This window comes from Pipra filicauda, unplaced genomic scaffold (genome assembly GCF_003945595.2).
Source record: "Pipra filicauda isolate LSUMZ 115617 unplaced genomic scaffold, ASM394559v2 scaffold48_size3843733_pilon, whole genome shotgun sequence".
Lineage (NCBI taxonomy): Eukaryota > Metazoa > Chordata > Aves > Passeriformes > Pipridae > Pipra > Pipra filicauda.
The window spans coordinates 3357458-3383039 of NW_024104631.1; the positions used below are offsets into that span (position 1 = coordinate 3357458).

Genomic DNA, 25582 nt, shown 5'->3' on the forward strand with positions numbered 1-25582 from the left:
TTCCCTTGGCTGAGGTTGTTTTGCCATTGTGAAGAAATGCCCTCTGGGAACTGCCACTGTGTGACTGCTAACACTTGGCAGTCATTTCTCTGCGTGAGCTATGGGGAATCTCCATCACTGTGCAGCCATCTGAGCCTTGTTTCTGTGAGATCCCAAAGGCCTTTGCAAGGTTTGTTTATTATTAGCCTCATTTATCACTCTCATGACTGATTTTGAATATAAGGAAAGTGGATCCTATTAAAAAATTCATGTGTTACTATCTAGGACACAGAGTCAAGTGTGGAGTAACCCACATTTCATCGTCATACTATTAAATAACCAGTATTAATTCACTTCACGCCAACTAGCTAAGAACAACCAAACTAAATTTTGACATGTGGCAGAGAGCTGACTTTTGCTAGATTATAGATATCATATGTGGATCCAGGATATTTCATTAAAAAAATAGGTTAGTGAGTTGTTTTTGACATCATAAATTTCCTCGTTGTTCTACTAGGGAAACATTTCCAGTCTGTGGTGCCCTCTTTGAATTGTTGATTCTAACAGTGCAGCCCAAATTATGTGGATGTAGATGACATAGAAGTCCTGCCAGCATTTCTATGGTGTGTATGCATGTGTGGGAGGAAATGGTATTTGGAAAAGGAACATGATTGCACATCCCATCAAAGAGTATCTAGGGATGGAGCTATGGGCTCATTTGTAAACAAAGTCCCTGTGGTTAAAGCTGTGCATGTTGAGATGTCCCATATGACAGTACCAAATCCACTTCCACCCTTTGCTCTGCATGTCCATCTCCTTGTTGAGCTGAAAAACTGTTTGTTATACAATGCTGTGATGCAAATCAAGGTAGTGACATCACACCTGCAAAGTTGGATGTCACCAGCCCAAAGGTCCTGTGCACTCAGCACACGTGAGGTATGCAAATGGATGTCAGGATCTGGCAGTGTGTGATGCTGTTGCTGTTACCCCTGCCTGCACTCGCCATCCCATTTCCCATCATGCCAACCATTCCTGTTTTACAGTGGCCACTTCCTTTGGTTTTCTGGCATACAAGAGTGAATGGTGGCAGAGCTTCTGGGAACACTGCGCACTCAGGGATTTTTTTCAAGAGGGATCATTACAAAAACAAAGGCCATTTAAAAACACACAAACACAAAATCCCGTTTTAGAATAAAACAGTGCAGTAGAATCTGACCTTTGCTATGTCTTTTGCCGTGGTTCCTCACTAGAGCTTTATATGGTGTTCGTGGTCATGCTGTTTTATTATTCCCATGGCTGTTTCTTCCTTCTAAGCATTAAAAAGAGCAAAGCTAAGAAGCACAAATTTTATTTGGAACTGGTTGACCTACCCTTTGCAAACAGCAAGTGCATTCTTGGGTAATTCACAAACAGAAAAATGAGACAAGGTCAATGATCAACTCATTTATTTGACCCATATTACTGAGCCTATGGTTTGCTCCTGAGCTCTCCGGGCCAGAGTCCTTTCATACACCAGAGTTTGGGATTTGCAGACTGAGCACAAATCAAGGTCCTTTCCTTCACAGGGCCTTCCAAACTCACCTTGCAGACTGGCAGGATGATTTTAAGTGCATTGATGAATGAGTTAGGACACTGAGTCTCACTCTGAGCACAAGGAATAGAACTCTCTATTCAAGTTTTCAGACTATATCAACAGTACAGAGATATCTAGAAGAGAAATATACTGCAGCGCAAGGGCTTTTTGGGGAAGGAGGAAGAAGCTCCCAGCCACAATAGCAGAAGGACCTATGGACATTAGCTGTATAGGAGCATGGAGTTTGCCATGGAGAGTTGCTACATGGATCAGAAAATAGCGTAGATGTGAATCAGCTCTCAGAAACCAGTCCGACCATAGAAATGGACACTCGTGGCTCAAAAAAAGCAAGAGAGGAAAATAATTCATCTCGACTACCATGAGGTTCCCCGTCTCCTTTTCTGAACAAAGTAAAGCACACCTGTGCAAAATGACAGTGGTTTTGTATTGTTCACCCTGCTCTTGTGCTCTTAAGAAAAGCAGACCTTCCCCAGCCCACACAACCCATGTTTTTTTTCCATCTGCACAAAGGATCTCACCTCTAAAATACTCTACAGCTCTCACAGGAATATCACTGGCTTCTCTGGCCTATCTCTGTGGAGAAAAAAATGTGGGACAAACACTAGGTGATGCTTTCTGATGGCTATGAAGGTACAAGGATAAGCAGTGTGGCTTACTTAGAAGGGAAAGGGCCCAGGAAGCCCGGCTTTCATAGGTATTCTCAGGGTGCCAAGTCACACACATACACACTTGATAAGGAACAGCTCCTTTTCTCTTCTCAGAAATGCCAGTTTCATCTGGGTGCTTGTCTGTCACTGGACAAATGAGAGATTTGGCCCAGGACAATTTACCTCATACAAGTGAATGTGTAACTGCCCATCTTCAGTCTGACTGATGAGAGCCCGGGTAACTTGACAATATTCCTCCTCCTACATCTGAGGGATGTCTGCTGTCCATGAGTGCTCCTGCCATTGATATGGATGCCATGAAAACAGGTAGCCCTCTGCAGTAAGCAACATCTGTAGGTGGCAATCTATATGAGAGTGAAAAGTTATTTTCCCCAGCTTATTCTGCAAGAACAATGCAAAGAGCGTATCTCATCAAAACGCTGGTTTGATTTTCTTTGCTTTCCTTTTTTTTTTTACTGATCAAGTGAAGAAAACAACGCCATTTCTTTCCCAAAAATCTCCAAGGCAAAACTAATTTCAGATCCCCTCCACGAGATAGCTGGATACAAGATCCTCCCTTAGGTCACTCAGCATATTCATTACACTGCTCTTGCTCCTCTAAGATAACGGATCATGTATTCCAGGACTTGCCTGCACTTGCAAGTTAGCACTGATTAAAGTAAGATGCAAATATAATGTACCATTGCTGCTTCTTAAAAGCAGCTCGAAGGCTGAATTAAGCAGGAACAATGCACTCTGATTTTGCAGAAACAGCATCCACACAGGGTATTAATCAGGAATAGATGTTTGGAAACAACATGGAGGCATGACGTAGGTGAATCAGCCACACTCACTCGCACCTCTCCCCGAGGGCCCTGGCTGCCCTTGCCAGTGGTAGAGGAGAGCGTTTCAGGCAAGAGCTGCTAAATCTCCTATGGATGATTTCAATTAATACTGTACATGTTGAAGTCTGTACCATGGTTTGCAATAAGGAAGCAGCAGTTAAAACATTAATATTAGTTGAGCTATCTGCTTTGCTAAAGGATGGGTAAGAATATAGTCTGTTGTGTTTGCCTGTTGAGCAGCCAAGTAAATTAAAAGACATCTGACAAAATGTTCCAGCTGCAAATGAAAGCCCAGAGCTAGATGAGACTTGTCCACAAGAACCTGTGACAGGTGATGTTATTGCTGCTCGGACAAGTTGTCAGGCAAAAAAGCTATGAAGGTACATTTAGTGGGTTGCAAATGCTCTCTTCTCGTCTTTCAGTTTTGTAAATTTTATTGAGTGATTGCCTTTATTCTGTACTTGTCCCTGCTCAGCAGAGGCACTTGACAAGTCATCTGGGAGGATCTATCATTGCATAACCTCATACTCGATGGGCAAAGCAGTTCACCTCTTCTTGCCCCCTTCATGCAGCCAAGGGCTCCAGGCATTCCTCAGGCATCCTTCAGCAAGGTAGTCCTGGGAAAAAAAAAAAAAAAAGCCACAAAAGCTCAAGATTTGGCTTTCCTCTCTATTTTTTCATGCCCTTAGCCTAACCCCAAATACTTCAAAATAAATAACTAGTATCATTGTAAGGAAAGTTGTGAGGTAATTAGGTCTCTGGTCTCAATTTATATGCAGGACTGGAAAAACACCCTCCTCTTGACAAGATTAAAGCATCTGTGGGAACTATTCATGCTTGCAGGCCATCTCTGGCCACTTTGTTCCTAGGCCATCGCAGGTATCTACAGAGATGATTATAGAGACTTCCTGGTCGATGGTGAGAGAAAAGCAGGTGCTTCCAGAAGGCAATGTCAGGTTGGGCTCTGTGCTTGTCAGGGACACACAGGCTTGTCCCACCCAGGCCTGTGTCAGCTGGGCATGGGTCTGGGATTGCCCATGTTGCCAGCTCCTACACCACAGCACCGGTGAGTCTCTCTTTCCCATGTACTGTGGGGTGGGATCCAGCACCGAAGCTGATTTCAGGGGGCAGCTGGCTGAAGGTAACTGTGTGAGGGTTGTTCCTGCCCTGCAGCTCACACAACACCCCACTGCATCTGTCACCTGGGTGCAGCCTGTCCTGGGGACCTGAGCATGCAAGAGAGGGTACAGAAGGGGGCCTCTGGAGGCAGGTTGGCACAACAGTTTTGGTATTTGGAGTGAGAAGGGTAGGGATAATATAAAGACAAACTTCTTGAGGAATAATCTGCAGCCCTGCATGTTACCTGGGGACTTGCATTATCTAACACTGCTTTGTCAGCTGATCTTACAGGAGATTTAGGACAAGCCCCTCCTCCTGCTGATGAGCTGTGTCAGAATTTGCCTGGTGATACAAGTGAATAAACATTACCTAAGGGAGTCTGGCTAAGTCTGTGAACAAAAACTAGCTTCAGACAATAAAAGTGCATACAACCAAGCCTGCCTTTCAGGGAGGACAGGTAAAAGTGGTGAGATACAGCAAAAACACACTGAAAATGGCCTGTTTTCACACTTTTCTACATAACCATTCACTTTTGTTTTCTTTCAGAAACAACCTTCCCATCAATCCAACACTGAAGCAGTTAAGACAGGGGACCCAAAGCTACAGCTATCCCATATCTGCACAGCAGGTTAAGAACAAAATATTTCATCAGAGTCTTGAAGTCTATAACTCAAGCTGTGCTTAAGCTTGAAGATCAGCAGCCACAGTTCCACTTGATTACACTGGGAACTGAGATGATCTAGAACTTCTGAAAATAAAGTCCAGAGTCACTCAGAGTTGCCATCAGTGGCATAGACTCAAGGAAACTTTCTGATGGTTTCATTTTGTATTTGGAGCTTCACTGACCTGGAAAATAATACATGGGGCATATTCTCCATATTACTCAGGCAGGTTCCACATGATCATCTCCATTACCAAATACAACAGTCCCAGCTGCAGTCAGTGTATTCTTTTCCCCTAAATTTCTCTTCCAGAGCTATATTTCTCCAAAAATAGAAGACCTGAAACTTCACTTTTATGATCATAGAAGATTTTGTTCACACTATACTCTTTAACAGGTGCCTTCAGAGTCTAAGCCCATTTTAGGAACATGTCAGAGGAAAAAAGCTAAAATGAGTAGCCAAAGCTGCTGTCTGACCTTTAAATACATTTTTAAAGCTCTCAGAGCTCCACAGCCCCCAAGGAGGTTTTTTCTCACTGCCAAATGCAGAGTACATGCAGGTCAATTTTGACCCCAGCTCCTCCAGAAAAGTTGCTAAGTCTACATGATAAAGCCAAGTGCTATTTACACAGAAAGTTGGGGCAAACCTCTGCATGTCACCAAGCAGCTTTCCTGTACACTGAATGGAAATATTCAGGGTAAGCTTTTTTCTCTTGACTATGTTTCCTCCTACACCTTCATCCTCTGAAGCAGCTTCTGTAAGTAAGAAAGATACAAAGTTTCCTTGTCACAGTGTAAAAATACTAAAGCTCCTCTGCCTTATAATCCGCTCCTTTTGCTGGGAGTCCATCAGGTCTCCAGGATGAGGTGCTAGGAGACACTACCCCTATTACTGGGTTTGACATTTGGAGGTCTCAGCTGACTACAGTCATGGTTGGTGAGGGGAATATAGTTTACAAAGCTGCTGAGGAAAGGTGCTGCAAAAAGGTCATGGTAGAGGAGGGTAACCAGTTGAGAGCATGATGGATTTAATTGAGAGGGCTTTCCTTCTGCCCAGGCCAGGAGCTGAAAGAGGCAACAGTAACCTCATATATTTGTTAGCAAGTCTTTGCCCTAGTGAGACTTCAGAAAAGCTGGTCAGAAAACATGGTAATGATTGATGACCAAATAATGCTGTTTATTTAATCAAAAGAACATATTCTGCAAAAAGAAAATGTTTTAAAAGAGCAAGTGTTTCCTGAGGCTGTTCATTTATCACATTGGAATTCTAGAAAGCCACAAAAAAGGGTTGGAGAGGTCCACATGATATCCACATGTGGTCTGTGTCATTCCTGAAAGGCGTTTAGCCAACCTGTTCATAGTCATTTCTCAAGCTGGAAAATTCAGTTTGAGCTTAGGAGAAAGATATCTTTAACAGGAAGAAGAAAGTGCAGCAACAAAGGCTGAGGAGGTATGGAATCGCCCTCGCTGGTGATTTTTAAATCACTAGATATAAGCCACGTTTCTCATGGCTACATGGATGCCTGTCGTGGAGACACTGCTTGGGATATTTGGGCAAAGAGTGTCTTGATGTAAGAAGACTGAATTTTTTTGTTCAGATATGATTGATTTAAAGGCTGTAAGTCCTTTTTTAGGTTACTCACCTTGTTGTTAAGGTTGAGTTCTCCAGTCACTTCAGTGCAAATTAACTTTCGTTGTAGTCTTAGGCTATTTTTTTTCGAGAGAGCATCTCTGCAGACCTCCAGGTCTTTGCTCCAAAGAAGCTGTAACATAAAGCTTTATGCAACAAACTGTACAAGCAGCAGTTTGCATAATACCTGTCCACTGTCATAGTACCTCATCACCCCCCGTCACCCAGCTCAGGCCCCACTGTTATGATACGGTCTATAAAGTACATACATTTGTAGCAAGCAGTGAATTTGGTCACTCAGTCAAAGGGCTTGTTTTTACAGATGAGCTCAAACAGTAAAACTTAGTAAAGTCAGTCCTCCTTACCACATGGACACTCCATCCTGGATGCAGCCATGGCTCTGTCATAAGACGCGAAATCTCAAAGCACCACGAACTGCTAGCAGCAGAGAAACATGGCAACTGTCTGGGACTAGTCATCCCCTTCAGGTTAAATTAAATTTATGTTGGTTTAATTTAAGACATTTGGGGACAGTTTTCAAAGCTAGAATAATAAAAGCCACTCCTGAAGTGAAATAATGGATGGCAATAATATTGACATGTGGCAATAATAATAGAGATGTACTGCCCACTAAAGGTTTTCTATTAATGAAATTGAACCAAAACAAGTTTCCGTGTGGACTATAACCTAGAGACCAATGGCATCAAACTCTGCTGCGACAGAGCAGGAATTCCATGATCCAAATGAGTTTTTTACTTTGTGCTTTAACACAAAGAAAGTTGAGGCAGGTTGAAAGACACAAAGCATATACTTTATTCATGTGTTTTGTAGCTGATGGCATACATCAAGTTCAAGGTTAAAAGGAAAACTGTAGCCAACCAAGACGAGATGAAGTCGGGAGTCCTCAGGTGACCATCCTCCCCTGGGTGTCTGCTCCAGTGCAACAAGGGATAACAGTTGTACCGACAACCACCCCCTAGTAAAATTACACCCTTCATTAAAGCCTGCTCAAATTGCCTTTCAGTGATCTTTGTCTGATGACAACACCGGCACTGACTGGATTATGCTTAATTAAGTACAAATGTTGCACGTTAATTGGCTGATAAGCCTTGTACTTGTCTGTAATTAGGTATTGCTTATCCAATATTAAAATTACTATTTACTCATTATATGTAATATTTGTTCTGATATGCAGTCATTGGTATGAAGGCACCAAGTAGAGACTGTGTGGGAACTTCGGTGCAGACTATGAATTATATATAACTCAACAGCAATGCAATGAGATAGAGGAGAAGAGGACAAGAGGATGGCTGAGGTATAGGAAGAAAACCCTTTCCCAGGGAATACAACATAACAAATGCACCAGTGCAAGGCCATGAGGAAAAGAGTATTGAGAAACCAGGTGCAAGGGGCTGCCAGAGCAGCCCTGGAGTAATTTTAAGTGAAAGGCTACAAGCAAAAAAAGCCTCCTAAAAATTGGAAAACCTTTAGCAATAGGCCAGTACAAGTAGTTAAGCACTGTGCAATATTTGGATAACACAACCCACTCTAAGCCTCATAAAAAAGACATATAAATAGGCAATGGCATTTTGAGTGTATCCTGCACTCTAAGTACACACATAGTTTTAAACTATCCCATGCATTTGGCACACAACAATTGATGGGAAGGTCTGAGCTTTTATTTCCAAGTTCCATTGTGCATACAATTTACCGTAGGCAGGGAAGATTAAAGAGTAAGGAACGCCTAAATCTAGAAAGAACAAAGTAGATCTAAAGAGCTGGATGTCAGAAATTGCATCAGGTGCAAAAATACAATTAGTGACATTATAATTACTGGAATTAAATATCAATTTATATGAGTATGCACTATAATACTTTTGACAGCCTCAAGTATTATGTGATAGCAAAAAAAGCAGAATAACAGCTCCTAATTTGTAAAGAAGTAGAATCATAGAATCATTAAAGCTCACTTAAAGAATTTTATTCCATACGGTACAAGAACAAGAAAGGTTTTAGTGCAAAGAGGATAAGTGCTAATAAATGCCCAGTAAAACCATGCATGCATCTGCAGCTATTAAGACATACAACAGCTTTTCTAACATACAAACCTAGTACATGAAGTAACAAAACCTGCAGCAGCACCATGGAAAACTTTGGTCTGAAGGACAGAGTGGTAAGAAGACCATTCCCTTTGGGGTAGGATCCACCTTGTTTTAGATACTGCAGGCACATGAGTTGCATGCTAGTTGTATCTGTGGCTTCCTCTAGTCCACAGAGAGAAACAGGTACCACTGGGGACAATTCTTACCATATAGATATCCATTTAGCATGCCTGGTGGTATGATGAGTCCAGGTGATTTCTCTCCCTTACCAATTTTCATGAGAGAACTTATCATCTCCTGGAGAACATTTTCTCCAGCATGTGTCTCCAAGGTTGGCCCTTTAAGTGTATGAGAGCTCTGCAACCACAAGGCAGTTATTTTTTTCCCTTCAAAACAGCTTCACTTTCCTCTCCCATCTCTCCTCTTTCCTCCAAGTGTTTAGGTCCTTTTTGCTAGCAGGATGGCATTTTTTCCCCCCGTTGCTAGGTTGGTAGCCTAGTTTCCCAAGGAAAGGAAGCTTATGAGATCACACTGTCTTGTGCAAGTGCCAGTCGGTCCCTCCTAAATAATTTTTTGAGCTTGTGAGCTGAGTTTGATCAAACTTGACAGGGGATAGAAGTTTCAAAGGTTTAAACTGCCTACAAGTGCTGTGGAAGTAGGCAGACAGAGGAGAAAAAATGCTAGGAGTGCATCCACCGCAGAAACAAAACTGTATTATTAGACACCAGAGAGTCCACATCAGAGACAGTCATTACCACTGAACTCCACGGGAGATACAATTTCACAGATTCGGTAGCTCATAAGACGACTTGATTAATATGAGCATGAGCAAAATGTTCTTCTCCCCATCTTCTAGAGCGAAAGTCTTCCAGTTACAGAGCAGCAGGGTCAGAGCTCGGAAATGACAGGCCGGCAGAGTGAGTTTAGAGCTAATTGCTGCTCCTTCTCACACCAGTGCTCATGCGGAACTCTACTCAACTTCCCTGTGACTCCGGTGCCCCCATTTGCATGATCTAGTTCACATAAAGGATAAGATCAGGAACTTCAGAGCATGGGCTAAAGTGAGCGCAGCGAGTCCTAAATTGCCGTGAGCTGGAACAGCTCCACTGTGGTGGGTGAGTTTGCGTTACAATGGGCCATCACTTCCAAGCATAGCTCCGTGATAAAGCGTCCAGCTTGTTCTTCCTTGCGTTTGTCTGTATTGCAGTTGCTAACGGCGATTCATTTAACACGAGCACGAGTTGGAACATAAACTAAAGACCAGCAAAAGCTGTGCCTGGTGCGTAGGCTGGCTCTCGCTTGTTCCTGCTGTGGCTTTTCCTAGAAGTCAGCCACCTCAGGGTTGCCTGACTGGTGAGCCTGAACAAAATCCTTGCAGTTCCTTGTTAACACTTGCTAGGGAGGAAAACAAGCTATTCACACAGATGGGATTCAAAGAGAAACTGAAATCAGTCATCTGACAGAAAAAGACCAAAACAAACTAACCACGGTGGACATTAAAATGGAGACTGGGAGTTGTGGGGAGTTGTGCGACTTTGTGTGTTCAGTGAAATATTGATGTTTTCTTCTTCTCCTAAGCCTTCTAAGTATTGATGTGCCAGATATCTGATTTAGGTGGAGAGAGTGCAAATCACCAACACCTAAAGAAAAGAGAGGGAAGATAATTAAATGAACCTTTGATGCACAGCAAAACAAGGAGCTTGCAAGAAGTGAGAGACATGGCTGAAAATGGACTGGGATCTCTTCAAGAAGGACAGGTATTGCAACTTGTCCTCAACAGCTTAGCCAAGGGCGCAGCCTGAAATTCACAGCCAGAAATGCCTGCAAAGCAGCATCTGCATTAGGGTGGTATGCTACACCATCCTTTAAGATGAGGCTTCTTCAGAGCGAGATGTGAACCACAACTCTTAGGCACCCAGGGCTGAATGTTTTCTGTAACACAGCAGATCTATGAAGCCACAGGGAAGCATCCTTTACCTATTATTTGTTGTTGTCACTTCAATTCAGGCATTTTTCTTCTGATGAAAGCTAAAAGATAAAATGATTGTTCTAATTAATAATGCCTACCTCCTCATGTAGCATTTTTCACCCATCAAATGTCTCAAAGTGCTACTCCCATTCAATAGACACTAGAAGTAAAGGTGAAAAAGATCAAATGAAATGTCTTGGCAACAGAATAAAGCCAAGTCTTGCATCACAGATCTAGTAAAAGGGACAAGGGCACCTATTAAGCCTCAATAAAAAACAAAGCTTAGGACAATTTTCTGACATATTGGGTCCTTCAATGAGGCGTTGCAAAACTAATGTGACCAATGTTCCATGCCAACGAAATATGTTCTGGATTTTTTATTTGACAACATAATTTAAGGATTTCTTAGAATATGGGAAACAAAATGAGGCAATGGCTTTACAGGAATTGTTCCTTTGCAAAAGGCAGCTTGTGCCAGGGGACTGGAAAATTGAAAGTGCCCCAAGGGAGCACAGGAATGGAAAAAACCTCCTACACTATCCAGTGAAAACACAATGCATTAAAAGAAGCATAAACACCAAACTGGCAATGTACTGTAAAACTTCTTGTACTTAAGATACTACTATTAGAAGTTCTGACAAAGAGAGACGCTATACTAGACACATGATTTGACTCTTGAAGAGGTGCATTTGGCAGAATTATATCATGTACCTAAAGGAAACTTACCGACAGTGCCCGAAGCAAAATAGATGGTTTAAGGTGGGATAAATCTGTTTAAAACAACTCCTATCAATATAAGTGGTTGTTTCTTTCTTATGCTTTCTTATGTCTCTTTTTTTTTTTTTTTGTCTAGTTTGGTTGACTGAGGTTTGGTTTTTTTGTTCCCTCCATCAATTTGAATATCCAGTAGTTTCCAAAGTGTTAAAAAAAAATGGTGGTATTAAAGTGGTATTGAAGGACACACTGCCCATCCACTCTTGAGGCTGCTTCACAGCAAAAAAAGTGCCCTGCAGATTTGATCTTTGATGCTTGAGAGATTTAGTAAGTTTTTCACAGTCCTTAATAAATTGATATCATAGCCAAGAAACCTGAAGGTGCAAAACATGATGCACAGGCAAGCACTTCGTATTTTGGTAGCATGAACCTGGAGTTCATATTTGAATAACATTCCTGTTTCAGATAAAACTGAGCATACAAAATCCTTACCTAGGCAGAATGCATATTGACTTCAGGCGATACTTTTTCCCAAAGAATGGCTGTGTAAAGGCCAGGACTAGTTGTTTGCCCCTGCAGTAATGTTGTTTTTCTAGCTGAAGAGACTTCCAGCACCTGGGAACAAGGATTTATTGCTGCTGGTGAATATCAGCACTCAGATGATGGTCAGTCTCACCTTGACCTTCGGGAGGCTGTTTCAGTCTTTGTTTTATATCAGCTTTGGAGATAAGCAAACAAACAAAATAAAACAAACAATAAAGCCTAAAAAGCTAGGCCACAGGCCACAGGCTGGGTTTCTGATAATTTAAAGGACTTAAACCTATTTTTTCAGTACCTCCTGAAAGGCAAAGCCTATGCTAGCACAATCTGCCCATCTGTTAGCAAACCCACAGTTCAGGAGTACGGGGCTTTGAGCGAAATCTTTTACACAGACCCACCATGGGAATCTGAGGGGAATGGAACAACCAATAACTCACCAATAACAGTGCTGTTGTCACTCTCCCACATCACCTCCAGCTTTTCTTCGCACTGGTGGAACTGGGCAGCAGAAGATCCTTAGCCCAAAGTAAATGAAAGCCCCTTGTGGTATCACGATTGCAATGAGCCTTGGGTTGAAACTGTCCCTCAAGAGAGGCAGCAGCCAGCTGGAAGCACATTTGCCAACAGCACCATTGATCATCAGCTGCCTGTAGCCTAAAGGAACTCTTTCAGACAGCTAAAATCGTATCTGATTTTGTAACAGACTCCTCTGCAGTCCTTATCACTTTGCCTGCCCCCAACCCTGCCAAAAAAAAAACCTACCAAAAAAAACAATAAACCAAAAAAAACCACCCAAACCCACTCGTGATGAAAAATGAAGTGGCTCAGAAAAATAACCTGATTTGCCATCTCCTCCTGCGAGTCCTGGTAGCCAACTCCTGCACTAGCCTCACTCTGCAGCACCCTGTAGGCAGGATCTGCAGCTAAGGTGAAGGAGAGGGAAAAGTGGGAGGAGTGAGGGGGAAAGGCACAGAGGCTGCATACCTAGAAAGCCGGGGTTATTCTTGCTGCCCACCCTGGGGACACTACCTCTGCATCAGGCAGGAGTAACAGAGGGAGAATCTGGCTTTCTGGATTTAACAAGCTCACTTTCCTTTAATTGGGGCCCTCAGGCACTGCTGTAGTACACCTAATGGCACTAGTCATTAATTAATCAGCCCTGATGAATAGGAAGGCTGAACTGGCCTCTTTCTCCTTAGGTTGTCAGCCCTTCACAGAATCTGCTGGGTTTCACTGGGCAGGACAGCAACGGCACAGATTTTAAAAAGGGTCCTGAAGAGGAAGTGGGCTGGAAGAGTCACCAATCCACTCATCCCTAGACTGTGCAAATGAGCCAGGGACCAACAGTATCTGGCTGCTGCTTCTGAAACATAGACATAGCCACCAGAAAGTCCTGTGAAGTGAGTACTGCAGCTTACTTTTATACCATACCTCCCCCTGCTCCCTCTGTAAGCACCAACCAGTCTGCCTTCACTACCATTCATATATAGGTTTTCTTCAGTTCTGTATATTTGTGCTCAAGCTTTTTCTCCCAGCACAGGCCTGCTCCATCTCCCTGTTACAGCCTTTGAACAGATGGGAAAGGACTTTTTTCCCCCTCCTATAAAGCAAAAAGAATCGACCACCACCACCTCAGCCCAGTGCTGGCACGGTCTCGCCGTGGCAGAGGGCAGCCCAGGCAGGGGCGAGGCGCAGCCCTGCCTCCAGGGCTCAGCCAGGCTGCTAAAAGGGGGAGGCGGGAGGTGAGCAGCCGCCTGCCAAGCACGGGTGCATCCAGCGCTGCCGGGGAAGGAGCCAGCTCCCCGCGGCCCTCCGGGGACTGCGGGGCTGCGGTTGCTCAGTCGGAGCTGGGGACAGGAATTAGGGCAGGCAGAGCCGCAATGGCTGCAAGGCTTCCCGATTATCCAGCCAGCTAGAAATGCACTGGCTTGTTTTTTTTGTTCCGGCTATGGGCTTTTCCCCTGTTGATCTGCATTTATGCTTTTGTGTGTGTGTGTTTTTTTGGTTTTTTGGGTTTTTTTTTAGTAGGGGATAATTTTACTGTGCTCTCTGTCAACATTTAAATGCTTTTCTGTTGCATTTTTTCCCCTCTCTAGTTCACCACCTCACGTTTGCCCAGGAGTTAAGAAGGGATGTTCAGAAGTTTGAACCTCTTCCAGCTCTTGCTACAGCAGCTGCTGCCTGGGGCAGTGGGACCAGCCTGGCAAGCGACACCCCAGCCTTCCCCCGCAGCCCTTACAAACCCTACAGGTGCAAGGCGGCAGGAGGCAAATCTAGTACACTCAGTCCCTTTCTGGGACTTGGCGGACGGCTTATGTTTCCTTGGCCACACAACAAGGCGAGGCAGAGCAACCACCCCTGGGGGCAAAAAAAAAAAAAAAATAAAATCGACTATTGCTCGCAGGCTTCAGAAATAACCCCTGAAAGGGGCAGGAAAGGGAACAACCGGTGCCTCGCGCATTGAGGGGCTCTTATAAAATGAACGGGGGAAGGTGAGGGGGAGTTTGTTGATTGCTAGTGTTCGGGGAAAGCCTCGCTTGCCGGTTGCCCAGGAGGAGCTGAGCCGGCGGGACCAGGCTTTGGTACACTTCCTGCTGTCTGTGCGGGAAATCCCGGGGTGCTGCTAGGCTAGCCCGGGAGGCCCGGTGGCACCCGACAATTAGAGGCCCCAGACAGGAGAGTCCAGGGAGAGGCAGGAGGGGAGGGAAGGGGCCCTGGCAAGACCACAGGGCTCCTTCTCAACCCGCTGGGCTGTTTTTCCCCGGCTTGCCACCGTTTATTATCCTCCTCGATGGAGGGCTAATTGGGGGATGTGCTAATTACGGAGAGATTATCCATTAGTAATTGAACCTCACGCGAAGATAACTCGAGTCCTCTAATGAGCTGGAAATCGCCCCCTTATTATGGCGTTTCAGTTTTCTTCTGAGGGGTGAGAGGGAAAGCTGGGAGGCTCCCTTCCACCTTTCTCCGACGGACGGGCACCGTCCAGCAGCCGGGAAGGCGGGGGCGGTGTCGGGAATGCCGGCAGCGGGCGGGACCTGCGCCCGGGCACCCCGGGGCGGAGCGGGGCTGCCGCCGGCAAGGGTCCCCGGAGCCCGGCCGGCGTAGCCAACAGGCTGCGGAGCTCCCCGTACCCCAGCAAGGGCTCTCTCTCCCGTCTCTCCTCGGCATCTGTCATTTCGTGCTACAGGAAACCATAACAGCAGCGCCTGACCTCATGAATACAGAGATGTGCACAGAAAAATCAATTTAGGTCTATATCCTCTGTGGGGAGGGAAAATAACCCAAACCATTTAAACAAAGCTCTGCTCTCCAGGGTTTTCCTTTTTCTTTGGTGGTGGTGGGGACTGAGTCTAGCGGGAGGCCAAAAGAAAACGGAATTCCAGCAGACCTGTGTCTGACGAAGCGAGGCTGAGCTCTGCAAAGCCCCCCTAACACACGCATAATGTATTTTATCATTAAAAAATCAACATTGCTTCCAGTGGTAAAGGCGCCTGGCTCCAGTTCCTGAGCACATTCGTTGCTGGGATTCAATTCGTTTGGGAAATGCAGATTGGCTTGCGACCCACTGTTTGATTTATGAACTGTTACATTTGCTATTGCTTACACATTACATTGCGGACCTTGGGAAGGGAGGGGAGAGGGGGCGAAGGAGAGACCCTGCCACCCTACACATTGGTAAAGAGAGCTATTGCACAGGGATCGGCTCCCCACTGGAATAAATCACCTCGCACCAACTCGTGGCCCCTACCTCCCCATCACCCACTCGCCCACCCACCCACCCCCGGTCGCCAGCTGGGCTCTTGCTTTATAAGTAAAAAGGACGTGTTTACTCTTTGATGTGCATTTCTTTATAAAGGCATCGGGCGCCTATAAATAGCCGAGGTTAGAGCAGCTTCTGCTGCGAAATCAATACCCCGTCCCCCCCTTCCCCTTGCTTCTTCGGCTGAGCTGCCTTATTAATTATGAAAGGGCTCCTCTGCGCCCCGGCTCCGGCTCGGCAGCCTCCTCCTTAATGGTGGTTGCTGCCTTCCCTCCGTCGGGGCTCCGCACGGCTCCGCGCCCGCGGGAGAGCCGCGCCGCCCGCCCCCTCCTCTGCGGGGGGCTCCCTTCGCCAGTCCCGGGCGGCTGGGAAACGAGGGTGCTGCGGTTCGCGGCTTCGAGAGGAGGAGGAGGAGGAGGAGGAGGAGGGTGGGAGGGTGGGAGGATTTACAGCGTATTTTTTAAGAGAGAAATGAAGGGGGGGGGGGGAAAGAAAGAAAAGAAAAAAAAAAGGCAGAAAGGCTCCGACTAAGCGACTCAGCCACCCTGTCCTTATTTGAACTGAAATTGCCATGTTCGTCAAGGGATGAGTTCAGGATTTAGACTTCCTTGCCTTAAAAGCCCTGTCCTTTCCAAGATATTCTAAGCATATTTTATAAAAAGGACGACACCCTCATTTCAAACAATAATTTTTATTTTATACTTCTGTCTATACTTTGTAGCAAATCTTTTTTTTGTTTGGTTTTTTTTTGCTGAATTGACTTTATAATAAACTTTTGTTTAAATTACATATTTCATCTCTTTTAAAATCAAGACTCTTTTTTTTTTCAAAATCATTTCGCTGTTGTTGTCTTGTTGTTTTTTTTTTTTTTCCTTTAGTTTTACATTTAAGCCCCCTTTTTGTGATCTCTACGGTTGGATATTCAGGTATTTTACTGGTATGTGTAACATCTAAAACAAAGAGGAGGAAAAAATTAAAGGCAGTGAATTCGGAAAGATGCCTTCGAACAGCAAGTAAAGGTAAACTCTCAGAGATGTTAGCAGCATCCCTTCACTCCTCCGGGCATTTAGACACGTCTTTCTTTTGCTTGCTCCTTCCTTCCTTCCTTTCTTAACTGTTCGTTTCCCTCTCTTTCTCTCCCTCTCTCGCTCTTTTCCCCTTGAGGAAAAAATGTTCTTTTTTATTTATTTTTTAAATTTTTTTGCAGTGGAATGACCAAAAAAAACAAGCGACTGTGGAGGAAAGATGAGAGATTGTGAATTATTCACCATATGCTTCACACGTGGACATCTACCTTGGATTTATCGCCAGTGCCTTTTTCTGTCTGCGGTTTTTGTTCTCGCCTCGCACACTGCCACATTTTTAGCGGAGCCCGTGGCTCGCCGGGAGGTACCCGGCCGGTTACAGCCTTAGCAGTAGGTGGCCCAGAGCCGTTCCTGAGATTGCTTTTGCGCAACGAGGGCTCGAGTTTGTTTCTTTATTTTTTGTTTCTATTTTTGATTCGAAGCGTTAGTAAAGCTGAGGTCCGATTTGGGCTGCGCGCCGCTGCCTGTTTGGTAACATTTGGCAAATAAAACACAAAAAAATAAAGGGAGAACGCTTCCACAGTCCTACATGGGTGTTTCACCATCATCAGCCACCACCACCACCATCATCATCATCATCAACCACAGAAAAGCACAACGTCCCCAAAGCAACGGATGGACACTTCCTCTATAGATCCAGCACATGGAGAAGGTGTGGGTGTGAGTGTGCTCGCCCCCCTAGAAAGGCAGCCAGGTCACTAGGGCGGCCCACAGAGCCGCAAGGAGCAGGGGCAAGGCCGGCGGGAGGAGGGACGGTGCCGCGCCGCTGCCGCCTCCGCACAGTTCAAATAAGCTGCCTTGGAAATCGAGGTTTTTGGATTCCCGTCTCAGTTTCTCCCAGAGGTCTGTCGCTCCTTCCTGGCAGTCAGTGAGCGCTGTGAGGGTGCAGGCGTGGAAATCATCCCAGTACCTGCAGGAGGGGAGAGCAGCCGGCATCAGAACAGGCACGCGCCCACCTTCCCGGGGAGGGGGCCGCCCCCTCGGGCCGCCGCCCCCACCTCCCGACGGCTGAGCTGAGCGGGGCATGCCTTGAAGGGAGGCTGGCGCCCGGCGGGGAGGAGCCGCTGGCTGTGGTTTCGGGTGTCCCCCCCTCCCCAACCCCGCCTTCGGCACCAGCCCGAGCGGGGTGGTGCAAGAATTGCTTTGCTGGGTTCCCGGCGGAGGGGTCTTTGACTGAAGTGGGGAGAGGACATGAGCCCCTCGGCTGGCAGAAGCTAGCTTAGAAGCCCACCGGGCTCGTCTCGAGGGTTTTTCGTCACCGGTGGGAGCGGGCAGGCGGGGGTGGGAAAGGCACTGCTTTTCCCAGGCAGGAGGCGGTATCCTGGAGGGTCCCAGTGCGGCGTTAGAAACCCTCCGGAGGGATCCCCCGGGGCGGGAGCGAGCCCTTACTGCAGAGGCAGGAAGAGAGGAGGAGAATGAGAAGAAGAAGGAATAGGAGAAAGAGAAAAGGAGTATCTTCTCCTCTTGGTCCCTCCCGGGTGCCTCGCACCGACCCGCAGCAGGGCGGCGGGAGGGAGCCCTCATGCATGGCCAGGGCTTTATAGACAGAGAAGGGATTATCTTTCCTCAGGATATTTTCCAGCAATTCCCTCACGTTTTCCCTTTTCCTTTCAATTCCCTTCTTCACGGGACCTGGACCGGTTTTTGTCGCCAGGACAGGACCCGTCCCATGGCCCCACCTGAGGAGGGGGAGGGAGGACCTTTCCTCTCCACGTTTGTATTATCGAAAATCACCCCGAATCTACCCTCTGCCTCCTATTTCCCCCATGCCTCAAGGCAGACGTCTGCAAATCTGGATCTCGATCTTCTTTCTTTTCCTTTTTTTCTCCCCCCAAAGTAGTCCTACAGCCTCTAATTTATGAGCACTCTAAGCTGGTTGTAGACTCCCAATGTTTGCTACATTTGTAATAAATAATGAGATACTGAGAAGCCAGAGTCTGAGAGTGTGCCTCTCCTGCAGTATTTCTGCTGTAATTGCATCTCCCAAAGGAAAATTAAATCTTTCACCATCTTCTTTCAATACACATCCCGGCACGGGGTGAAGGCAATCGGGTGGTGGGACATGGTCGGGAAAAGGACCTTTCTTGGAAAACAGGTACTTTTTACAGGTCAGGACCACCTCTGGTCTGGCACTGCAGGGCAAAAGGACATCATATCAGGACGCTGCTGCCTCTGGGTATTTATTTCTGATGTAGGTAAGGTAAACCGCAGCCCAGCATCTACAGTGAGGTGCCAGCCTTAGTAGGTGTTTGACTCAGAAATCTCTAGGTAGGAAGAGAGAAGTGTTATAGAGTCTCTTCTCATTTTCTTTTCCTTTTTTCCTTTTTTCCTTTTTTCCTTTCCTTTCCTTTTTTCCTTTCCTTTCCTTTCCTTTCCTTTCCTTTCCTTTCCTTTCCTTTCCTTTCCTTTCCTTTCCTTTCCTTTCCTTTCCTTTCCTTTCCTTTCCTTTCCCTTCCTTTCCTTTCCTTTCCTTTCCTTTCCTTTCCTTTCCTTTCCTTTCCTTTCCTTTCCTTTCCTTTCCTTTCCTTTCCTTTCCTTTCCTTTCCTTTCCTTTCCTTTCCTTTCCTTTCCTTTCCTTTCCTTTCCTTTCCTTTCCTTTCCTTTCCTTTCCTTTCCTTTCCTTTCCTTTCCTTTCCTTTCCTTTCCTTTCCTTCTTCCCATTTCATGTCTTTCGGTTTTTTTTATTTTTGTGCAGCAAAATCAGAAAAAAAATATTTTAAACGTATTTCTCTCTAAGCACATTATCTCGTTTCTAGATATGAATTTTTTCTCTTTTTTTGTTCGTTGTTTTTTTGACAGGAGGAGTTTTTGCTGGAGAACAGCAACGAGGATACGGGAGAATACCCTGCGCCCTGTGCTGCAGCCTCTTTTTTTTTTTGGTTTTTTTTTGGTTGGTTGGTTGGCTGATTTTTTTTTTTTTTTTTTTTTGGTTTCCCCCCCCCGACATATCGAAAATTCCCGTTTCTGCCTCCCTGCAGACCCGCAGAGCGGCGGGCGAGACTGAAGCTGGCGGCTCCAAGGCCCCCGGCACCTGTCCTAGGTTTAGGTCCCACTGTTGCCCCGAGCTCTGGGGAGAATTACCCCAAATGTAAGGGCTCCTACAGCTGTCCTAGTTCCTCCAGCTTCGGAGAGGAATTGGGAAGGAGCTCCTGCCAATTTTGCAAGGCGAGCTCTTTTTCTCCCTTTATTATTTGTGTTGTTGTTTTCATCATCATCACTATATTAGTAGTAGTTTTATTATTGTTGTTATTATTATTGTTATTATTATTATTATTATTCCCCTTTATCTTGCCCCTTCCTCCTGTTGCCCTTTGTGCTTGGAGCGGGGCGAAACCGGGAGGGAAATGGGCTTTCTCGGGGCCACGGAGGTGGCAGAGGAGAGGCGCCGCTGGGACGGCACCCCTCTGCCGCTGGGTGATTCATATCATGGCTGGGCTCTTTTTAATTACGTTTTGCTTTCCGAGGAGTCGCCTCCCCAGCGCCGGCTATCCCCAGCCAGAGTAGGCTGCCTCCCCCGGGCCTGCCTCTACCTTCCGCACTCGGGGGAACCCTGGAGCCTGCCAGTGAGCGTGTGTCCCGAGGGCAGCAATAAGGAAAGGGATAACGCTCCTCATGCAGCTAATGTCAGCACCTCAGTGCAAAGCAGGGGAAGGAAAAAATACACGAAGGAGGGGAGGAGGGGAAAGCTCCAAACAAACCACCCCAGAATCACGGAGGCAAAAAATAAAAAAGACATTGTAAAAATTCCCTCCAGACTTCACTATTCCCCAAGCCCGGCCTGTCCCCATGGCAGTGCGCTTGGGGGGACCCTGGGGCACAGAATCCAGCCCCAAAGCATAAACCCCGCGTTACTTCTGTTCCTTCCCTCACTCCCCCCACCATCCAGCCTCGCCCCCCTTGCCCAGCCCAGGGTGACCCCCTAGTCCCATTCTCCCCCCGCGGCCCCGAAGAAGAGAGGAAAGACCTACGCGCAGATCGTTTGGAGATTTCTCTTGTCGTCCAGGTCCTGCGGGTAGTTGGCCATGTTATCGCCCAGCCGCAGCAAACAGTCCGAGAAGCCCCTAAAGACCGCATCGCACCGCCCCGCCGCTCTCACTGCCTGCACCAGGTACGCTGGGGGGGCAGTGGCACAGGTCAGCACCGCCGGCCCCCCGTCCGCCCCAGCCCTCCGCCCCGCCACCCCCCACTCACCTCTTCCCCCCCTTTATTCCGCTCTCCCTCCCCGCCCCCTATTGCATTGCTAAAGGCGCGACCTGGGGCAGGAGAGGGGCGGTGGGACCGAGCCAGGGTCGCCATTGGGCAATCGAGGAGGTGAGCCAGGGGCTTTTCGCCCTGTGCTTTTTCAGTATGGAGGGGTTCGGTGCCCGTGGCTTAACAGCGTTGAATTCAGTAATTTTTAAATTCCCCCCCCCCCTTTTTTTTTTTTTTTTAATTTGAATGGCGAGGAGGAGGGGAGGTGAAGATGAGCTGCCTGCTTCTCCCCGGACTTGATCCTTTGTTAGGAAATTCTGCCTTGAAGCAGCAGGCGCAAGCACACGCTCCCCATCGCCCAGGTCGCAGGGCAAATACCGTGCAAGGCGCAGCGGGGAAAAACAAAATTAAAAAAAATATCACTAGAAAGGGCTGCGACAGAGACACGCAAAGAAGGGACCACGAAGTCACGCAGGCACCTGCAGGGGCGTCAGCCTGGCCATGCTTGTGTGGGACGGGGCCCGGGTGAGCCCTGCTCCCCCAAACCCGCTGCCCCGGGCATCCCTCGGGATGGCTCTAGGAAAGGGCGCGCGGTTCAATACAACAGTAATCAACACAAGAACAACCGCCTGCAAACGGTGAAAAAAATGAGTTATGGGGTGCGTGAGATGACTCCTGCCGTGTGCCCCGTGGGGGCACGGGACGGGACGGGACGGGACGGGACGGGACGGGACGCAGGACCCACGTCCTGGCCTGTGCCGCGCACAGCATCGCGCACACCCCCGCAGCAGCCCAGCAGGCTGGGCTACCCGGGAACGGCGAGGGGGCTGGCCCACAGCAGCTCTCCTGCCCGTGACAGGAGCTGGGGACGCCGTGGTGTCCCTAGGCCTGGGGGATGTCGCTGCGGCCAGCGGGGGCGGGAGGGGGCTGCCCCCTCCTTTGCGGAGGAGCGCCCTGCCGCCCACACCGTCGGGTATTGGGGTGGGGGTCTCCCCCAGCCCCCTGTCCCCAGGGCATGGCTGTGACGGGGTGTGTGTGTGTTTCCTTGCCGAGTACCAGCCATAAGCTAAATGGCTGACTCCAAAAGAGACTGTTTCAACCCAAATCCCCCTCTTGCTGTTTGATTCATCGCTAACATGACTTGGTGGCCACTCCCCTCTACACACACACACACACCAGCACCAGTCGTCATATCAAACCTCCAGCAGGCTCCAGACATTGGCTACGATAGGAAAAAAAGCCAGGCAAACAAATAGAGAAGAACTGAGGACCATCCCGAGGGTAAAACCATGTCCTATAAAACCCGCGCCATCCCGCTCAGGCAGCTACAGCGGGAAAGGGGAGGGGGAGTTGCCGCGAATTTCTCCCAGAACGTGTCGGGCTGCGCTGAAAATACGGGGTTCGAAGCCTTGCCCCGGGCCAGGGTGGGTGTGGGAGAGGGTCAGGTTTGGGACCAGTGGCGAGCCGAGCATCCCTCGCTCCCGAGGGGCAGCCTGGCCCTGTCTGTCCACGCCGCTCCCTCCGCACAGGATACCCCCGGTCCAAAGACGCCCTAAACACCATAAATAATTTTTTTTAAAAAGCAAAAGCGGATAGACAAGGCTCCTGTCTGGTTAAAAGACAGTGAGATTTCTCTTTAACTAGGTCGTTTGTGTCTTGCCGTGGCCACGACCTTCCACACCCCCGCCCCCACTCCGAGATAAGAGTGTGCAGCAATGTACAGTGCAGAAGGACCGCAGGAGCCCTCCGTGACGGATTGAGCCTCCTCCCAAAAGCCGGTCCCCCATCCTGCAACTGGTCCATCCCTCCTGTCCCTTCCACCGAGACTCAGTCCCCGCTCCCTCCCACCCCCCCCAGCCCGGTCACCTCCCAGAATGTTAGGGATTTCGGACAGCTCCAATCCTCCAATCCTCTCTCCTTAAATAAATAAATAAATGTTTTTTTTTTTTTTTTTTTTTTTTTTTTTTTTTAAATAAGCCCCGGTGCATAGACGTTTTGGGAACGAGCCGAACATCCATTTCAGACGAGCCGCTACCGGGGACGGGGCAAAGGCGACCGGCCCTTTGCAAACCCCTCACCGACAACCAGAAGCTGATTTCGGGGAGGGGGGGTGTGTGTGGAGAGGAGGGAGGGGGAAGGTTACTCGAAATACTGAAGGAGGAGCAGAGAGGAGAAAAGCCCTGCACGGGTTTCAAAGCTGTCCCCTCCCAGGGCACCGCAAAGCCACCGCACCGCCACCATCCCCGCGGTGTGCAGCAGTATTTTGGGGTAACTTTCCGAATGACTGCTCATGCTCACTCCAGCCCGGGAACGGCGTTTCCCAGCGACTCTAGCTGCCTTTTGAAATTCCACCGTCAATAAAATCCTTTCTCATTTGAACCAAATAAACACATAAGAAAGAAAATCATCCTCCTCTTCCAAACGAATGAACCAACACACAAACAAAAAATGCAAGAACTGAAATCAAGAATAACATCCAAATAAAGCCTTCCCCCTTCTTTCTCTGACAGTACAAAAAATGGCCTTCTGAAGAGTTCAGCCTCATTTAAAATAGAATGGCAATACGAATGGAGGGGTTTGCATCATTTAACCACGTTTCCCAGAGGTCAACATTTCATTGCAAATTTTTTTTCCTTTTCTACTTGAGGAAATGTTCAAGGGATTTTGCCTCTCTTTTTAATTCTCTTCCCCCCTTCTCCCTTTTTTTCCCTCCTCTTCTTTCTTTGGTACTCACAAAATGCTGCAGAGGTTTTATGGAGAGGAGAGTGACCGAGCAAAAGGATCTCTAAATAGCAATGCCGAGCATTTTTTTTTAATTGTATCAGAATTCCTTTGCAAATATTTTCAAAGGGCTCTTCACACCTCACAGTCTAGGTAATAAAAGATACGCTTTAATCCCCCTTTCCTTAAAGCTCAGTTTTGGATCATGTTCGGGATATTCATATATATATTCACATATAATATATATATATACATATTCATATATAATCTTTAAAATCTTCCTGTATAGGACCAAAGCAGTTATTAACTTAGATATTATTTAATGTCCGTAACTCAAAAAAATTTCAGCAAAGAAATGTTGTGTAAAATGAACCCGAGAGCAAACCAACAAAAGCAACCATCGAAAACCCCAAGATATTAAACAAAACCAGCAACGAGCACACAAAAACACATACTGGCATGGAAGGAAATCTGTTCTATTTTAAGTAACAGAATATATAGAAATTTTTTGGACCCGTTCGGTTTCTGACAGTGCTTCTCCGAGCACAAAATTAACGACTGGGCAGTGGGACTCCGCAATTTTTTAAAATATTTTTTATTTGTTTAATCCCTGCATTTCGAAGGATTTTTTTTCCCCTAAAGTTAGTGACGGGTTTTGTTTGATTTTAGGCTGCTCTGCAAATGGGAAGAGCCTCAAGGTGCCAAAGGGAGCCCTTCGCTTGTCCCCCTGATTTTCTGCAAAAAAACTTTCCACCTATATCTCTCACAAGTCATTTTATGCCGGTTCTTATTTTTCTGTCTCTCGAGGAGTTACCAAATGTAAGTGGAAAGGAATGCAGGGGATATCCGAAAACCGTGATACAAATACAAATACAACCGTTCGTGGGGACGGAGAGAACAGGAGGGAAAAAAATGAGGAGAAGGGGGGAATAAAAAGCAAAGTATGAGTGAGCATGCACCGATTCAGGAAAACGAGCAACAAAAGTGATTTCAGAGGAATCAGAAATCGGTTCCTGCGGACTCCCCTGCCTTGACAGCGTGCCGAACGGCGAGGCTGCCACCGCGAAGGGAACGCGGGCAGCGGAGAACGCGGAGCGGGGATCCCGCCGCCGCCGCCCCGCACCGCGGCCCTCCGCGCAGGTTATCCCGACATTCCGCTCCTGCATGCATCAGCCGGGCTTGGGTGCGCACAACTTGACACGGAATTTGGCAGTCCACTTACCTATCTGTACAGCAAGGATCAGAGAAATATAACTGCCGTTCAACTTAAGTCCCATCCTACATTTAGTAAAACCATTTGCGGCTGCAGATCTTTAAATAGTTACTTTGGAGAACGTGGGGGAAAGCTGAAAAATAGACATTGCCAACAAGTTCCGAGCAGCGGAGGACTTTGCAGACAAGGGGGGGAGACAAGAGGAGAAGGAGAGGAAGAGGGAGGCAGCGGGAGAGGGCGAGGAAGGCTGGCTGGGAATGGTTCGCTCCATTAGGAGGGGGCGGAGGAAGTACAGCCTCACGCCCACCACCGGCCCTGACGTGGGGGGATGACACCGGCCGGGTTTTTTCCCCCCTTCCTTTTTTTTTTTTTTTTTTTTTTTTTTTTTTTTTTTAATATAAATGTGCATCTTGGAAGAGAAACGCCATTTATAGGCATCACAGGCTGGATTTACCCGCTCTCCCCGTGTCCCCCCCGCCCCATTAATCGCCGAGAAATTCCCCTCCCCGCGTTCCTCCTGCCCCGTGTGGTGAAGACGGGGGCGGTAGCCGGGACCGTCCCCCTGGGGCGGGAGAGATGAGGGGTCGGGAGGGGGGACACACGCACGCACACACACACATACACACGCACACACATAGACACGCACACGCAGACGGAGGAGCCACCCCCCCGGGGGTGGGGATAGCACGGCAGAACCCCCTCCGCCCCCGGGGCCGCCTCGTCGGGGCTGGCCGGCCCGGCCCCCGCGCTGCGCAGCATGGACGGGGAAAGGAGGAAAGGAAGGTGCGGGGGTCCCCTCCCCCTGCCCG

The 25582-nt window shown here is 47.5% G+C and overlaps 1 protein-coding gene and 1 long non-coding RNA gene across 2 annotated transcripts; both read right to left on the minus strand.

Annotated features, from left to right (window-relative positions):
* Positions 1 to 7264: 7264 nt before the first annotated feature.
* Positions 7265 to 15541, minus strand: LOC113985182. The gene is made up of 2 exons (XR_005565532.1): positions 10555 to 15541; positions 7265 to 10217 (listed from the first exon to the last, which is right to left on the minus strand). It is a non-coding gene; the product is annotated as an uncharacterized LOC113985182 (long non-coding RNA).
* Positions 15542 to 16238: 697 nt separating this feature from the next.
* NRN1 (neuritin 1) lies at positions 16239 to 25106 on the minus strand. Its single transcript, XM_027715768.2, has 3 exons — positions 24783 to 25106; positions 20617 to 20761; positions 16239 to 17558 (listed from the first exon to the last, which is right to left on the minus strand). The coding sequence occupies exons 1-3, from the start codon at positions 24835 to 24837 to the stop codon at positions 17327 to 17329; spliced, it is 432 nt and encodes a 143-aa protein (XP_027571569.1). The 5' UTR covers positions 24838 to 25106; the 3' UTR covers positions 16239 to 17326.
* Positions 25107 to 25582: the final 476 nt, after the last annotated feature.

Coding starts and splice junctions, on each gene's coding strand:
- NRN1 (XM_027715768.2), bottom strand. CDS start 24,837: ATGGGACTTAAGTTGAACGGCAGTTATATTTCTCTGATCCTTGCTGTA. Junction 20,762..24,782: donor GATCCTTGCTGTACAGATAG/GTAAGTGGACTG, acceptor CTGCCCCCCCAG/CGTACCTGGTGCAGGCAGTG. Junction 17,559..20,616: donor AATCTCCAAACGATCTGCGC/GTAGGTCTTTCC, acceptor CCCCTCCTGCAG/GTACTGGGATGATTTCCACG.